The sequence below is a fragment of the Glycine soja genome, chromosome 5 (genome assembly GCF_004193775.1).
Source record: "Glycine soja cultivar W05 chromosome 5, ASM419377v2, whole genome shotgun sequence".
Classification (NCBI taxonomy): Eukaryota; Viridiplantae; Streptophyta; class Magnoliopsida; order Fabales; family Fabaceae; genus Glycine; species Glycine soja.
The window spans coordinates 41,836,425-41,854,095 of record NC_041006.1 but is presented as its reverse complement, the minus strand read 5'-3'; the positions used below and the strand labels follow the sequence as shown (position 1 = coordinate 41,854,095).

Sequence of the window (17,671 nt, the reverse complement as noted above, 5' to 3'; positions counted from 1 at the left end):
TAAGCCCAATACAGTCTTGTATCACGGTGTTAACGCCGCCCAATATACGTGTCACATTTGGATCGTGTTTAATCCCGTCAGACGCCAGTAATATTAAGCAACTCACATCAAATGGTCCAATTATGCATCAATTTGTGCCAAAGCATTGATATGTGATGACATCCATCACTTTTGTTGAATTTTCTGAACATACTTCCAAGTAAAACATCAAATGGCAAATAAAGTAATAAACTCAAATCATCTCAACTTTCATTATAGGCTTTAACAAGTGGCTTTTGACGCATTTATTAACTACTTTTCTTCAACCCCTCATGCAAATAGCTTTCATGAATAAATTCTTGCAGCGTACCAAATTTTTTCCACCTTTCTATCTCTGGGCACATCAGCATTCTATGTTCCGATCTTCAGGCCATCCAAACTCCTCCAAGAATGCCAACACAACTCCATTTGACCAGCCAAAACCAGTCTGCATTGCAATACAGTTCAGTCAGATACATGTGAAACAGGCAGATGGCAAAGATGTCATTTACTTTTTTCTCACTGAAATAAAAAGTTAACAAATCCATACAGAAAATTTCTTCCATACAGTCTAATAATAACATTAATTTTTTTCCCTCTGAAATAAGAAGCCTAATAACAAATCCATAGAGAAGAAAGTAAAAGTCAAATTTCTTCCAGTCACCCAAATCATCTTATATTTTTCTCGAACGTTTCCCTAGACCAAAAACAATAATGGTGAAGCATAGCCATACCTGGGGTACATATTCGCCCCCACCTCCAAATTCTCCACAATGCTCCACGTCAAACTTTTCATGCATTACACCTGTTTTCTTATAAACAATATAATTGGTTGTGACCCATCTGATGGCAATTTCCTCAGCCAATAACCTTGCTTCTTTCAATCCTGATTTTAGCAGTCCTTCCACTAGCATGTGTTGAAGCGGCGCCCACCCATTTGGAAAGTCCCTATTGAAAGTATTTAAGGGTCATTAACAAAGGCTGATTAAGTGTAATATTTTACCTATCTTTCCCTCCCTCACCTTGCTTATTACTTACCACTGTTGCCCTGAATCAGTCAAAGAAGTTGCAACTCCAGCATCACGGAGCAGGCCAGATGTTTTGAGACTTTCAACAACACTACTCACAAGCGAAGTATCTTGATAAAAATAAAACATCAATAATCAACTTAAAATGCAGGAGGATTTTTTTTCAATGTTTCAGAGATAAAGGTAAACAATTTTAGTTATTGGTTGGTGGTGCTCGTTTGATATCCAATCAAAAACAATTTTAGAAGAAGAAATTTGTTAAAGCATCCTTTGTGTGCATTCAATAGAGACTCCTTCCTTAATTAAATTAATATATACACCAATAAAATAAACTAATGTTACGCTGCTTAACAGCTTTTTAGATCATTTTTCATAAAAATGATAAAATCACATGCTAATCTAAACTAGTTTAGCAATCTATCCATATCTTTAACGACCAACAATTCAACTTAAGTACTTAATAATCTACAGTTACTTTAAAACTTGGCATGCAAGATCAATAAGGCAACTAGTTAACCTATAATTGAACAATCAAACTGACAAAATCACAGTCCAAAGTATGGATGGTGTAATTGTTTACACTTGGGAAATTGATCTTAAGTTCATGATTCTCTATGCATGAATGTGTGTATTCAAGGCAACCTCCTGTAAATAAAGTTCAAGCTTGCTGATTAGCAACAACAAGGATTGAACTCGATACTAAACTGATACCACAATTTGCAACAACCACTTGAACTCAATACTAAACTGATACCACAATTTGCAGCAACCACTTGTGTACTTAAATTCACTTGCCAGTCGCAACTAAAGTTGATGTGATAGCATATCTATCAAGCATACCTGAGTAAAATGGCTTCATCCACAAAGGAACAAAATTGGAAGCAAATACATTTTGATTCTGATGCTCGTTTTTCCAAACATGAACCTCCTAAAAGTATCAAATAGACCGTCATAAGAAGTACAGAAGGCAAAGACAGCTCATCTTATGGTAGATTAATACAGAGGGCTCCAGGAAATACCTCACATGTACTGCTGAGCCAGTAATCAAGCCACTGTTTCTTGTTTGCATTCCAGAAAATAGAGTCCATTGCCTTCTTTCTAAGATCAGAATTTTCCAGGAACCGTTCAGCAGTGCTATTATCTCCAGTAACTTTTGCAAATAAGGCAATATTAAGTTCCATCTGAACCAATGGGCATCACAAAATTGATAAGGTTATAGACACTGATTTCAGTTCTTCTTTTATTCATTAGTCTAAGACATACCCCGAGTAGAAATGCGTTCAAATCAACAGGTATTACAGATGTTGTAGCCAATGTTGTGAAATTAGGTGGATTTCTGCGTCATAAGAGATATGATTTCATTGAACTGTAAGTATTGTCGACTCTTAAAGAAGGCAAAGTGTTAGAATCAAACTTGAGAAAGGCGAGCATTTGATTGAAAGTACTTAGCCTTAGGCTTGGGAGCCTTACAAACACTGAGTTGCCACAACAGCATCTCAATGCCTAACTTTTATGGTTTTTTCTCTTTCTTTTTAGGAGGTCGAAAATGTTAGCGTATACAAAATAGTACCTCATCCATCTGGTGCTGAAATCCCATCCTGATTCAGCAGCTGATGCCAGTTCACGGTAAAACTGCTGTTTTTCTGAAACACTGGAGAAGTTGGAAGCAGATGCCTTGTCCTATTGCACGATGAATTACCCAAAGTTATAATTTAACTGTTTAAGTGCCATTTCATGAATACCCCAGTAGTTAACAAACCACACACACCATTATGGACGATTCCGGCCTGGGTTTGTCCCACTTTGCATAATAACGATTTAAGGTATGAGTGCAACCTTGATCATCCAAAATGGTCAGTTTATGTATATCTACAAGATAAAATATATGGCAAACCATTAGACTTGACCACTTAGGCAAACTAGAAAATAAATATACAAATATCATCCAACCACAGTTAATAAAGTGATTGAGGCCAAAAGTTGTAGTGCAATACCTGAATTCCAAAATTCATATTCTTTCAGTAAGGCAGGTAGAGATCTTTTAACTAATTCCAAGTCACCCGTGCTATTGTATATCTCATAAATCATGGCGCTTAAAAGGGGAGGCTGGCTATAAAATCATAGTAAAGCTTATAGTCACCATTTCAGTTTATAAGAACAATAATTATTTATAATAACTTCCTTTTATAGTTTTATTTCACAAGGAACAGAGTGCTGATATGAATGAGAATGTGGCATGATATCAAAGGTAAGATGACGAGAGTGAAATCAAGCAATTCGTTAAGTTATTTTAAAATAAAAAAATTAGTAAATTATAAAACCAGAAAAAAATTGATATTCGTAAAGTCTAATTCAATAAATGGCATTAATAACGTTGTATGAAAGGGCATGCAACTAAATCATAAGCACACAAAAACACCAAAGTCAGGCAATACTTATTTATTATAGGACAAAAGTTACATGTTACTAGTACACTACTCCCTCTAAACTCATTATAATAAGAATAATTAATTTCATACTAATTGAGAAAGTTAGTTGACATCATTTAATTTTTTTAATCTTTAATAAAAAATAAGATTATTTTTAAAAATACCTTTAATTGGAACTTATTATCATGAATAAAAAAAAGAATCATTAAAAATAGAATTAAAATTTGTTAAATTTATTTATATTTAAGTTCAACATGAAAAATTATTAGTTAGAGGTATTATTATTCTGACATAAAAATGAATGTTTTGGCAAATGGCATAGCATAACAGGCACAAGACGAGTGGAGTGGAGTACCTCCTGTTAGTGTAGTAAGCTCTAGCCCCATTAAGAACAAAGCCATATTTATCTATCAAGGAAATGAGATTGGTGACAATAGCCTTAGCTGTGTCATGCATTTTACTGGCCAGCAGGCCCCTGAAGCCAAAAAACAAAAGCAGGTAAGCAGTGGCAGGCCAAGTAGCAATAATAACAAAGTGCAGAAGCAAGGTCAAAGTCAAGGCCACCTAATAACCCAATAGGAATCCCAGTAATAAACCTCGCGAAAACGCGACCCGGGAATGACAACCGAACCAGGGAGAGGGAGCAGCGTATGTAAGTCTGGCTGTGCCTTCACCGCACCGGATATTTTCCGGCTCAAGTTTTTCCAAAGCGAATGGACCTGCAAGGCCCAGGCCCTAACCTGAGGGTGGTTCACCTTGGGCAAGAAACCCTCCGGCTCGGGAACGAAATCCTGTGGGTCCCGGTACACCAGATCATCCCCTGCACCTTCAAAGTAGGCTTCTATGAAACGCTTCAAATCCTCAACCGGCACGGACCCGTTGGCGTTCCTCGGAAGCTTCTGGAACGCGTCCTCGGTAACCGTGAGGGCGGACTTGAGAGGCATGTCCACGTAGGTTTTGGGATCGAAGTTGGAATGGGCGAAGGTTTCGAAGGCTGTTTCTTGGAGGCGTTCGAGGAAGGAGAGAAGAGGGGTTGAGGGCGTCACGGCCATTACACAGTGTGATGCTGTTACAGTGACTAGTGTTAGTGAGAGCCATGTGAGGATGAGCACTTTATAATTTTGAGCGTACTCGGCCATTGTTTGGAAACTTTTTTATTTTGGTAATTAATCAAACACATAACATGAAGAAGAAGAAGAAGAGAACAAACCCATAATTGACAGCGATTTCGAAGCCGGCGATTGACGCAAGGGGCCAACCTTGACTTTTGCTAGGGATGCTTTCTAGTTCTACCCCAACTCTGTTGTCATTGGTTTATTATTGCTTCAATACAAATATCATTTCTTTACATCCAACACATAACATCTTTTGATAAATATACACAAATTTTATTTGATACCTAGGAGTTAATGATATAAGGTGATAGTAACACATATTTTATAATAACATTTTTTTTATATATTCACTTAAAACTATTATTGAACATCATGAAAAGTTGTTGGTCTTATTTCTCCTTTAGTAAGCTTGCTTGTGGTGTTAACAAATGAATTTTGAGTCAAAAAAAGTCGTTCAATCCAAAGATTAACATAATATGGGGTTTGATTCGATTTGAATTATTTTCATAGAAATATAGTCAATTATTTTCATAGAAATATAGTCAATGTAATCCAAATGATAGAATGTAGTTTAGATTAGATTTGATGATTCAATTTTTTTATCATATTCTTACATAGTTATATTACATCTAAGAACATATTATAATCCGATTTTGGACCATATTACGTTGCAATCTATTGGATCATATTACATAGTTTCATAGAGGAATTACACATGAAAGCTACGTAAAGGTCTAATACCACTTTCAGAAAAGCTACCAAGGTCGAAGTGCCTAGTTTTATTGATAAAAAAAACAAAAGCTTACATATATAATCTCAATTTTCAAGGATTAAAATGAAGATTTACTCAATCATTTCATAGAATAGCAATACTATTTTTTTTATGAAGAAACTTAACATAAAAATTAGAATTAATTTTCAAGTTCAAGTTCTAATTTATATTTAATTTAAGCACCAAACAACTAACATTCTAAAAAAAACTAACAATTAACATTGACTCTGAAAAAAAATTAGGCATCAAACAAGCATTAATATAGTATATTACATTGACTAATTTATCCTTGTGTTCACAAAAGGAGCAAAAACAAGAATTACATGGAAGACAATAAAAAGAAAAAAATATTTTTTTTACATAATCCTGACGCTATATTTTCTCTTTTTCGCAGATGAGAGGGTAAAATAAGGAATCGAGAAAAAAAAAAATCATTGTTCATTAAAATAAACAATAACACTCTGACATAATTCAATACATATGCACTCTGTGAGGCTGAAACATTGCTTCTTAGCAATTCTGTGCTGCAACCAATATTACAAGCACTGTCACACAATAAAATTGTCATCATAGAATAGTGGCTTATCTGATACGTGTCTGGTAACACGTTTAGGATGTAGAAAAACTACTAGCCTGTTTGGATCTGTGTTGTGAAGCCCTAAAATCAGGTCACTTTTTTCATTTGATGTACAAGTTACTTTTCTTTGCTTCAATTTTTGACGTTAGATACCATACTTTTTCTTTTACCAATGGCGATCCAAACATGTTATATATATATATATATATATATATATATATATATATATATATATATATATATATATATATATATATCAATAACAAAACTATTCTTAATAGTTTCTACGTCTTTCTTTGCATTAACCTGAAAAATATGAGATGCACGTACGTTACAACTTACAAATGAGATTCCAAACACGCTATCCTATGGTATGGAAATGGAATATGGACTTTGGTTTGAGCTTGACTGTCTTCAACCTCCATTCATCAATAGTAATCCAGATCCATTTTTTAATCAGATGCATCCTAACAGCGAAGAACATCAAAGTACTACTCGTGTTGGTCAATATTTTGGACGAACTTTAAATATACAATGCACATGTGTGATGAATTAAAATGCTCACGTACGATAGGAAAAAACTGTTCAAATTGTTTGGTTTTCGCATATCTATTTCATGCGATGGTTTTCGCATTAATTTTAAGGGCTAACTTCTAATTTGACGGATGCATAACCTAAAAAACTATTAAGTGTATGTAATTTGCTAATCAGAGACAATATAAAAATGCATCGGCAGAATGAATTGCAGCGGAAAAGAGTGCAATTGACCGGATTTTTTTTATATGTTCAGTTGATCTGTTACTTCTTATTTACTTTTCACTTTATCGGTTGCACAAATTGGTCTTATGTGCATACATGAGAAAGCAGAAGAGAGAAAGCCGGAGGATGACAAGGTAAAAATAAAACGTATCTAGAAGTTCATTATTAATTACTACCACGGCCTCAAATATAGGAAATAATAAGCACATTTTTTTATATAATATAAAAAAATTAATTAATTTTGCCTTATTTAATACTATTTAAAAAAAAACACTTCATTTAATTGAAATTTTAGTTCTAATAACTCTTTTATTTTTTTTTATATCAAGTTTCAATTAAAGATAAGTTGAAAAAAGTTAATTTTAAATTGAGATTGATACAATTAAATATAGTTATCTATCTTTCTTAGTTAGCGTGAAATAATTTTTTATCTTATATTTGATATTTGAGAAAGTATTGATTTTCTATTCTAACTTGTAATAAATATTAAGATAAATACTTAAATAAGTTCCTAAAATAAAATCACTAATCACTAAAATCAAATAGTCCCTAAAGAAATGCTGGAGATACTTTTTCTAGTAAAAAAACATTTAATCTCTTAAAATCATAAATATGAAATACTTTTGGATCACCACCATGGCATTGTGCAAACTATCCATCTACTTTATTGAAGATTAAATGTCTTGTATCTAGGATCTATGACCATTTTGAGAGGCAAGAATCTCACCGAGTGCAAAGGTCCACACATTACTTGTATAGTATTTCTCTTTCAGTTAGACAATATGATGATGAAGAGAGACCCAGTCAGTCAATCTTAAGCATTTAAAGTCATCCGATAAAAATAAGAGGCAAGGCAGTTTCTTTGTCTTTTGGCAGTAAATGGAGAGGCAGAGCAGAGAAGACAGCAGTCCCGGGATTCCGGACGTTAGACCAGAGAAGCCCAAGACCACGACTTAAAGCAGCAAAATCAGCTCTATGTTTGACCGCAGAAAGCTAACTCCAATTACTAATAACTATTTGCCTTTACTTTCACCACTATTATTGACTTCAAACTCAACTCAAGCATAATTTCAGTAACTCCTACAAACAGACACACTTCTACCCAGAGAAATTCCTTAAACTCTTGACGCAGGAGAAGAATTCTAACAGGGATAGTTTGTAAAGAGAAACCAGATCATGGACAAATCCACACCCACAGAAAAGCAAGTCAAATTTCAGCCACCAAAGAGTAGAATTTTGAAGGAGAAGAGAGCAAAGCTTTACATAATTCGACGATGCATAGTCATGCTTCTATGTTGGAAGGAGAATGGAGATCAGTAAAGCCGGTAAAAACACTCACAAGAGCACTGACTACTGTTCATATTGTATTTATTGTATTATTCTAAGGAAAATAAATTGGTTATAACACTGCAGCGGTTCTGGGCAAAGAACCAGTAGGTCCGGATTATCTGCCAAAAAGAGAAGCACTGCATGATGACCAAAAGCAACATATCAAGAAAGTTTTTTCTCCTAGTATTCTTCTTTTCTTTCTGTTAGTTATGATTTCTAACTACAGAAACAATACATATACATATACCATAGGAACTATACACAGTGATTCACCCACACACAAGCACTTTTAAAGTGTCACGCAGGGAAGAGGAGAAAGATGTAACCTAGAAAGAAAAGGACACAGCTTAAGCTCAAATCAGTCTCTACTCTCACATTGCATGTTCTATGCTTAGACTATATGGCATTATACCTCAACATTACAGATACAAGAGATATTTATTACCCATATCCAGCATCCCTATTCCCTCATAACCAAAAGTAAAGGGCACTCCACTTAACCTTTCCCAGGCTTAGATCAAGCATAATGTATCAATTTTAACAAGAATTAACTATGCAGAAAATCTTGTCCTCCAAGCATACTCTAAAACTAAATCTACTCCCATGTTGTTATAGATTAGATAAATTTTGCAGACTAAAACCAAATGACTTAGATCAAGCATAATGTATCAATTTTAACAAGAATTAACTATGCAGAAAATCTTGTCCTCCAAGCATACTCTTAAACTAAATCTACTCCCATGTTGTCATAGATTAGATAAATTTTGCAGACTAAAACCAAATGACTTATACTACTTTTGGTCTTTTTATAAGAAGGGAAGTTTGTCATGATCCATTTTATAGATCCCTTCCAAATTGTCTATTGTCTATTCTCTAAAACATTATTATTTTTTGTTTTGCTTACAAAAATACTCTTAAGTGGAGATGCACCAATTAATTATGTTAAAACTTAAAAGAGGTTAGAATAATGAAATCTAAATAGTTTTAAAGATAATTTTAAAAAAATAATACAAATTGTTAACAAATTTAATACTACTAACTAAATTTCTTAATTTGTGCGAAGTGGTTGAAAGAAACATGTTGATCAAGACTATGCAAGTCTCTCTCCTAATGTTAATAGGATATATTTATGAACTAAAAAGAAATTTGAATTTGCTGAGCCAAAATTATTATGTCTGAGAAATTGAATATCAGAATTTGGAGATATAACACAATCCCTTGTACAATCCTCAATGTTAAACAAACCATCGTAACAGCTTTCATTTCGTTTTCCATCCCAGCAAACTATTGTAGTCATGATAAGTTTTTTAATTTTCCAAGAACCATGACATAGAAAGAAAAAAAAATCCTAGAAGTGTTTTCCCCCACAACCACAAGAACCAAACTAAAGCAATCATTTGTGATTTGACAACCCCAATGAGATAAATGAATGAAACTAGGACTTGTGATCAGCCCATTAGATAAGCATCAGAGGATACACGTATTCATTCCCATACCTGCTGTAAAAACAGATTCAATAAACCTTATCTTAAAGGTGATTCCTGAGTGTTTGTGCTTACCTATTTATTTGATATATGGAAGCAACTGGCAATGGTGTATGTATCTTTATCTTTTTTTATCCCTTAGACATCTTTCCCTACCCATCCAACAAGTCCAAATATTTAACTGAACATCCAAATCCACACATCAATCATGTTTCATCACATTTTTAAAAAAATTGAAATCATTGTCTGCATTCTGCAGTGTAATAACATTTCTGCGAGTTACTCTTAGCAATATAAGGCTCAACTCACAATGGACCACCACAATGCAATAAATGAATCAGGACCTTAGCCTAGCTAGAAAACTTGTAATGTAGATAGAATTCTGAGACAGTAAAAGATCTAAACGCTTCGCTTGTACATTAGAAATTAAATCCATGATCAATACGAAATTTGCAATGATTAATTCAAAGCCTTGTCCAAATCAAAATCAAAAAAGCATCTACCCTAGCTCAAACAAATTGAAATAGCGTCAATAACATAACACAACGGCGAGATAAGATAAAATAAAATAAATTAATAATACAATTTAATAGAAATATATAAGCATGTAATTAGTTAATTATATATGTAGACAGGCATAATAAAATTGCATCACATCTTTTCTTTTTCACGACGTCGAAAGTATGAAGAAATGAAAATCGGGATTCCTTACATAACACACACGAAAGAAGGAAAAGGAAAAAGGTCTATACACAGCGCAGCAACGACGTCGTCGTTATATTGTCTCAAACGGGGAGGTTGGAGACGTCGTTTGTTTTTTTCCCGTCGATCTGAATGGAGGGAGGGCTAGTGGTGGTGGTGGATGCGGCGGTGGGAGTGGCGGTGGTGGTGGAGTAATAATCGTCGTCGTCTTCGTCGTTGTCGGGGTCAGAGGTGGCGACGTTGACGCAGGAAAAGCGTTCCAAAGAGGAAAAGAAAGCGGAAGAGACGGCGGAGCCGAGCCACACGGCCGCCTGGTCGATCTTCTCCCGCGATATGATACTGTCGTTGTTCTCCATCGTCGCCGCCCAATCAGATCTTAAACTCAATTTCGTCCTTTCTTTCTTCCAACGAAACCGTCTTTTTTGTTTTGGGAGGAATAAACAAGGGAGGGAGACAGAGTTTCTGAAATTACCCTGTTGCCCCTGATTTCTTGTTTTTTTCTTCTGAATTTACTAATTGTACTTTTTTTTGGTGAAGTTTACTAATTGTACTTTGTCACGGTCAGTTGTGTTGTATAAATAATCCATTTAATTAATTTTTTTTTTTTACTATTCTTGATCTAGTCTGGACTTCGGATGCTATTGGGCCCTTCATAGGCCCGTTAGTTTTATTTTTACTTAATATTTTATTAATAATTATGAAATCGTTAAACTTCGATTTGCTTCTCGATTTTTAAAATATAAAACTAATTCAAAATAAATATAATATTTTGGAAAAAAGGATATTAATTATTAATTAAAATAAAAATGACACCGCCTTAACTTTTCACAAATTGATGCCCAATTGCCACGTAAGTAATATTGATATCTTATTCTTTTTTTTTCTTTTGAAATGTAGTTCAAATTTTGTATTTATTCAGTTAATATAAATACATGATTATATGAATTAAAATAATTATGACTTGAATTAATTAAGATAATTGTGACTAGTATATATATATATATATATATATTCTTATTTGAATTTATAAGAAATTTAAAATTGAAACGTGAGCCCTTAAGCTATAAGCTTAAGTTTGGGATTACCTATTGAAACTTGCTTGGAAGCAAGTAAAAAATTTAAGTTTAAAGTGAGGGTATAACAAGCTATTGAAGATTGTTTAATTGAAAAATGGGAATTGAAAATTGAAATTGGGTAAGGAAAGATCATAATAAAAACTATAAATTTGAAAATAAAACAGAAAGAAAAACAAAAATTATCAAAAGAAAACACTTTGCCATCTTTAGGTAAGGCATTATGGATTTATATGTCAATTGAAAATCTTCTAAGGATATTTTTTGGATAAACTTAATTTATGAATTCACTTTTCAATCAGCAAAGTCTAAATGATTTTACTAACTAGGGTTGGATCTAACGGAAGGAATTAATATTTCACAATATGGTAAACCAAGGTCTGAATCCTTGCTGAAAGAAATATTCACATTTAATATTCGATGGTATCTCAAACATAATTGCTTCCAAAGGAAAAAACTTCTGGAAATAATAAAATCCTAAATGACTTTTTCATCCACTTTAACCTTAGTCCCATTACAATTAATAAAATACCACACTTAAAGAAATTTGTGATTGGAAAATTTTCGAAACTTTTGCAAACATGTGGTAAAACTTTATTTTTCTTGATGGTGGAGTGCAAAATACAATCTCAAACATTTAAGTGATGTACATTGTGAGAAAAGAGTTGCATAATTCTTGGGCGCGAATTAAAAAAAAAAAACTGCTTATTTCTTAATCAAGATTTGCACGCCAGGTGGTATAGCCCTAATTACCATTTTTGGGTCACTTTGAATTCGTTTTTTTTTCCTTTGGAAAACTTGTTTTGACCTTCTAAGTTGCCAACATTAAATATTTGTTGCAACATTACGTCATTATCCACTAAATCCTTCTTCTTATTATATGGATATCCAATGCTTGGAACATATTTTCATGCCCTATGTCTTGCTTTGGCTAGATTTTCTTGATCTTTATCCTTTTTTGTCATCACCAATCAATCCTCGTACATATCATTATGGCCCTAATTCAAGTGATTGACATGCATGGATCTAAGGATTACATGTTGGGCATCTCCTCTGCATTCAATTCTCCTTCGCCATCACCAGTATAGTTTTCTGGCAACACTACTTTTTTTTCCTGGTTGTTTCCAGCAATATGTCCACATAGACCACAACACTTGCACATTAAATAGAGGTTTTCACACTCAACACTGAAACAATGATTTCAAAACATAACCTTCCCCGCCACTATGTGACTCTTAACCTTCAAGATTATATACTAGCTCTCATGATTTGATCATATTCCCTCTTGTATTGTTTCTCATGTTAAAAAAAAAGGGTTATGTATTCATAACTCATTATATAACCAATTTTTAAAAACAATAATTAATTATATCAAACCACAAAAATTGTTTTTCTTTTCTTACTTCAAACTTCAGTTGTTAGATCGTTCATCTACCTTTATTTTAAAATTAAATAATTTCTTTCCTTTTACTTTTCTTTCTAAATCACGGTTGTCTTAAAAGAGATAAAAAAAAATGAAATTGTCTTAAAAGAGACAGAGAAAGTCACGATGACTTTTCTTTATTTTTATACAAGTAACCAACAACTTAAATAAGTCTCAAACAATTGAAAAAAACTAAGTGAAGAAAATTAGGATGACTTTCCTTCTTCAAAATTATTAAATCCATTTTCATTCTAAGGGAATTTTTCTAAAAATTATTTCTTTTTTCTTTTCTTTCATTTTTCTGATGGTCTCGTATACAGTCTTAAATAGACTTTTCTAGAGATTCATTTTATTATTTGTCAAACATTTTATTTAAATTTTAAACCACCATTTCAAGATCAATGTACGTAACAGACACTAATGCATACATTACGTAGACGCCTGTCGTTCCGAGTCCAACCGTCTTCCCTAGTCCTAAGGGGAAAGTCACAAGCCAAAAGCACGCAGAGGAACATACAGCATGAAAATAAAACGAATCTCGGAAAACCGAGACGCAAGGTGAGTGGTAAAACTAGCCAACCTAAAACAAATTCAAGCATTTATCTTTTAAAGTATTTTCGGCACCAAAAATACAAGAGCTGGGGAAGCTTTTCTCAACTTCCACCTGTTATAAAAACTTTAAGACTCCGCTTAAACTACACTACTGCTCATCATTCATTGCTACGCAAGAACATCTCTAGAGCTCGTCATGAGAATCATCATCCTCCTCGCCTGATGCACCACCACCTGGGGCTCCACCTGATCTCTGATATACAGCACTGATGATTGGGTTGCAAACAGCTTCCACCTCTTTGAGCTTCTCCTCATATTCTTCTTTCTCCACACTCTGGTTGTCATCCAGCCATTCCAATGCTTCTTTTACTGCAGTCTCAATTTTCTCCTTTTCATCAGACTCCAACTTGTCAGCGAGCTTGTCCTTGTCACCGATCTGGTTTTTCATGTTGTAGACATAGGTTTCAAGACTGTTGCGAGCATCAATCCTCTCCTTCACCTTCTTGTCTTCCTCGGCAAACTCCTCTGCTTCACGAACCATTCTCTCAATTTCTTCCTGGCTAAGACGTCCCTTTTCGTTTGTAATGGTGATCTTTTCTGATTTACCAGTGCCCTTGTCTTCTGCCTTCACATTTAGAATGCCGTTGGCATCAACTTCGAAGGTCACTTCAATTTGAGGGGTACCCCTGTTCAATTACCAAATAAAATACCAATGAATTACAAACATTAAATTGAGCAATATTGAGAGAGGACACTGCATCATCAAAGCAGGTAATAAACCTTGGAGCTGGAGGAATTCCAGACAGTTCAAATTTCCCAAGCAGACGGCAATCCTTTGTGAGACTCCTCTCACCTTCAAAAACCTATGTATTGAGAAAAAGCATCAAATTATTAAAGTCCACTACACAGTCATGAATTTTGGATTTAGAAGAAAAACAAGCATCGTGCACTTTTATGCAGTCAGATAATGAGCCATACCTGAATGGAGACGGTAGTCTGCTGATCCTGGTAGGTGGTGAACACCTGAGATTTCTTGGTAGGGATAACAGTGTTTCTGGGAATCAACTTCGTCATCACCCCACCAACAGTTTCAATTCCAAGGGTGAGGGGAGCCACATCCAAGAGAAGGATATCTGGATCCAGAGAGCCACACAACAATGAGAAAGTGTAATGCGTGGCAATCTACTTGCATAAATAATATTTAGGATTTCTGGACAAGTAATGAGAAGTTAGATTACAGACTGTAGTACCTTTGGTTTCTTCACCACCCTCTCCACTCAAAATGCTTCCTTGCACTGCAGCACCATAGGCAACTGCTTCATCAGGGTTGACACCCTTGTTTGGCTCCTTTCCATCAAAGTAGTCCTTCAAAAGTTGTTGTACCTTTGGAATCCTTGTGCTTCCACCAACAAGAACAATCTCATCAATCTGACTCTTCTGTAATCCAGCATCTTCCATAGCCTTCTTCACTGGACCCATGGTCTTCCGGAACAAGTCATTGTTCAACTCCTCAAACCGAGCTCGGGTGAGTGGCTCAGAAAAATCAACACCATCAAAAAGTGATTCAATTTCCACACGGACCTGGTGCTGGCTGCTGAGAGCTCTCTTTGCACGCTCAGCCTCTCTCCTCAGCTTGCCAAGTGCTCTACTGTCCTTGCTAATATCCTTTCCATGCTTTTTCTTGATCAATTTAATGAAGTACTCCATTATTCTCTGATCAAAGTCCTCACCTGGCAAGGCGAAGGAGACATAGCAAGCATTAACATCAGAGGAGAATTTGGTGGAAAGAATAATATATTTTTCTACATAATAAGTTCTTCTTATTAAGACTCATAAAAAAAAAAAATTCTCACCTCCAAGATGAGTATCTCCATTTGTAGCAAGAACCTCAAAAACACCATTATCAATTGTCAAGATACTAACATCAAATGTTCCACCCCCAAGGTCAAAAACAAGAATGTTCTTCTCGCCACCTTTCTTGTCCAATCCATACGCAATGGCAGCAGCAGTAGGTTCATTAATAATTCTAGCAACATTGAGACCAGCAATGACACCAGCATCCTTGGTGGCCTGCCTCTGAGCATCATTGAAGTAAGCTGTACAGTTGAAAGGAAAATGTGAGAAATTGGCATAAAAGCAAAAGCAGGAAGAAAACAATCAAGATTGCAGGAGAAATAAGTCATGAGTTGTTCCAGACTTCCAGTTACCTGGGACAGTGACCACAGCATCATTAATTTTCTTCCCAAGGAATGCTTCCGCAGTTTCCTTCATCTTAGTCAGAATCATGGCACTGATTTCCTCAGGGCTGAACACCTTGGTCTCACCATCCTTAATTTTCACCTGTATGTAAGGTTTTCCATCCTTGTTAACAATCTTATAAGGAACAAGCTTCATATCTCTTTGAACTTCCTTATCTTCAAACCTGCAAAAGGATACATGTCAGTCACCATTGATCCCATCAAATCAAATTGTCAAAAATCAACAACTTGAGTAAGTCTTACTTTCTTCCAATAAGTCTCTTGACATCAAAGATGGTCCTTTCTGGATTGACAGCTGCCAGATTCTTGGCAGCCTCTCCAATTAGTCTCTCACTGTCGGTGAAAGCAACCCACGATGGGGTGATACGGTTACCTTGATCATTGGCTATGATTTCAACATGGCCGTTCTTGTAAACACCAACACATGAATAGGTTGTTCCAAGATCAATCCCAATGACCGTCCCCAACTTGGTGGCTTCCTCCTTTGCAATGGAAATCACAAATAGACATACTGCGATGAACTCTCTCAACATTAATTACAATGTAAACTCAAACTAGTTAAATTGATGGCAAACTGACTCACGTAAAGTAGGTAGTCTCATTCATTCATGACAATATAAATGGTTGATAATCAAGTATACATGCACAGCATTGAATTATGAATGTGATGAAATATCAATAAATTGATTTTCTCATCAACTAGATAACTTATTTACTCTTACTTGCTTTAGTGGAGGAGGCAAATCTTATTTTAAAAGGAAGAAATCAATTATTTGGAGGCGTGACAAAGATTGACATAAACGAAAGAAAAAAAATGTTTTAGGTATCAAATCATGCATCATGTAATCTAATCAGTGACCAAGGATGAGGAATATTATAATACGAGAAACTAAATTAATAAGCAATCAAGCACGTAATTAATTTATTGTTGCACAAGACACGCAACACGACTAGTCTAACGAAGAAAAAAAGGTTTATGCAGCATGCGTTGTTTTTGCGAAATTAGAGAAATTATGGATACAATAATGACGCAAATGAAAAACAGCGACTAATCATTGTTGAGGCATTTCTAAGATGTGGAGAGAGCGAGAGACGCATGATGATAATACTCAGTGGCAGTAAAACGAGGGCGGTGATGAGAATGTTAAGCAAGTAGGGTCAGGATCTCATCAGATCCATGAAAATAGGGGATCTAAACAAGGTTGAAAGGAATCGCAGTGAGATGGATCTGGATACTACGTACATTTGAAATTGAAAGAGAAAAGTGATGAGATCTGGTTGTTACCTAAGGAAACGATGGCGAGAGGAAGCAGAGACCCGCGTGAAAACGAGCGAGCCATTATCATGTCACCTTTTCTTTCCTTTCTTGATGGACGAATTGCAGTTTTATTGAGTTTACGACGGGGACTTCGCCATTTATAGTGCTCACTCGAAAGTACGAGCATGTCATACGTGGTGACGTGGACCAATCGTAGGTTCCGAAAGGATTGTTTGGCCAATAAAATTGGTCCTTTCGCTTGGGGACACCTCGCATCTCCTTCTCTGCTTCATTTATTCAAAACTAGGATTTTAGATGGTGATATATGTTTAGTGTTTAACTTTATACAATTGAAATTTTATAATATATAAATATGTTTTAATAATAAATATATAAATCACATTATAATTTAATTTTATAATAAAAACATATCTAAATATATTTTAAATTTATAATAAATAATTTAAATTATAATATAAAGTTACTTTTCAATACTAATAATCTTTTAAATAATTATTAAAACACAATTAAAATAAGCTAAATGACTTATTTGATCTTTTATCTTGTTTTTTTCACTTTGGTCCTTAATCTTTTAAAAAAATTATGTTGGTCATTTTTTTTAAAATAGTTTAAGGTTATTTTTTTATCAGTTTAAAATTAACATTATTAATAATACTCAAATATTTGTGTATTTTAACCGTCATAAAATATATTTTTCTCGTATCTCCTTCTTCCTCTTCTCCTTTGATATGATTCTGGTTACATATCGTTTGATGATAGGTGCAAGATGTCATTTGTAACATCTCGATGAATCACACCGGAAAGAGAGAGAGATCGTATGTGCAAGTGTGAGACTGTACAATTAAGACTTAAAAAAATTAATTGATACTACCT

General features: G+C 34.5%; 3 protein-coding genes across 4 annotated transcripts; all 3 read right to left on the bottom strand.

Moving 5' to 3' along the window:
• LOC114413483 (trehalase) lies at positions 1–4,829 on the bottom strand. 2 transcript variants are annotated; one of them, XM_028377929.1, is made up of 12 exons: positions 4,686–4,829; positions 4,040–4,541; positions 3,831–3,950; positions 3,041–3,156; positions 2,815–2,915; positions 2,617–2,726; positions 2,310–2,382; positions 2,066–2,227; positions 1,887–1,974; positions 1,057–1,156; positions 753–966; positions 1–466 (listed from the first exon to the last, which is right to left on the bottom strand). In XM_028377929.1, the coding sequence occupies exons 1-12, from the start codon at positions 4,687–4,689 to the stop codon at positions 383–385; spliced, it is 1,674 nt and encodes a 557-aa protein (XP_028233730.1). In that variant the 5' UTR covers positions 4,690–4,829; the 3' UTR covers positions 1–382. The 2 variants fall into 2 exon arrangements, with proteins under 2 accessions (XP_028233730.1, XP_028233729.1); XM_028377928.1 differs by lacking the exon at positions 4,686–4,829 and having other exon boundaries at positions 4,040–4,670.
• A 5,236-nt stretch (positions 4,830–10,065) lies between these two features.
• LOC114413484 lies at positions 10,066–10,681 on the bottom strand. Its single transcript, XM_028377930.1, has one exon. The coding sequence runs from the start codon at positions 10,567–10,569 to the stop codon at positions 10,297–10,299; it is 273 nt and encodes a 90-aa protein (XP_028233731.1). The 5' UTR covers positions 10,570–10,681; the 3' UTR covers positions 10,066–10,296.
• Positions 10,682–13,230: 2,549 nt separating this feature from the next.
• On the bottom strand, positions 13,231–16,928 carry LOC114413482 (luminal-binding protein-like). Its single transcript, XM_028377927.1, has 8 exons — positions 16,805–16,928; positions 15,763–16,030; positions 15,469–15,683; positions 15,115–15,357; positions 14,512–14,991; positions 14,240–14,394; positions 14,042–14,124; positions 13,231–13,947 (listed from the first exon to the last, which is right to left on the bottom strand). Exons 1-8 carry the CDS (start codon positions 16,863–16,865, stop codon positions 13,446–13,448), a joined length of 2,007 nt encoding a protein of 668 aa, XP_028233728.1. The 5' UTR covers positions 16,866–16,928; the 3' UTR covers positions 13,231–13,445.
• Positions 16,929–17,671: the final 743 nt, after the last annotated feature.

Excerpts from the sequence above, each read along its gene's own strand:
- LOC114413483 (XM_028377928.1), bottom strand. The coding sequence starts at position 4,614 with ATGGCCGAGTACGCTCAAAATTATAAAGTGCTCATCCTCACATGGCTC. Across the intron at positions 2,228-2,309 it reads TGAACGCATTTCTACTCGGG|ATGGAACTTAATATTGCCTT; the intron begins GTATGTCTTAGA and ends CCATTGGTTCAG. Across the intron at positions 467-752 it reads GGGGCGAATATGTACCCCAG|ACTGGTTTTGGCTGGTCAAA; the intron begins GTATGGCTATGC and ends ATTGCAATGCAG.
- LOC114413484 (XM_028377930.1), bottom strand. The coding sequence starts at position 10,569 with ATGGAGAACAACGACAGTATCATATCGCGGGAGAAGATCGACCAGGCG.
- LOC114413482 (XM_028377927.1), bottom strand. The coding sequence starts at position 16,865 with ATGATAATGGCTCGCTCGTTTTCACGCGGGTCTCTGCTTCCTCTCGCC. Across the intron at positions 16,031-16,804 it reads TCTCGCCATCGTTTCCTTAG|TATGTCTATTTGTGATTTCC; the intron begins GTAACAACCAGA and ends AGTTCATCGCAG. Across the intron at positions 14,125-14,239 it reads AGACTACCGTCTCCATTCAG|GTTTTTGAAGGTGAGAGGAG; the intron begins GTATGGCTCATT and ends CTCAATACATAG.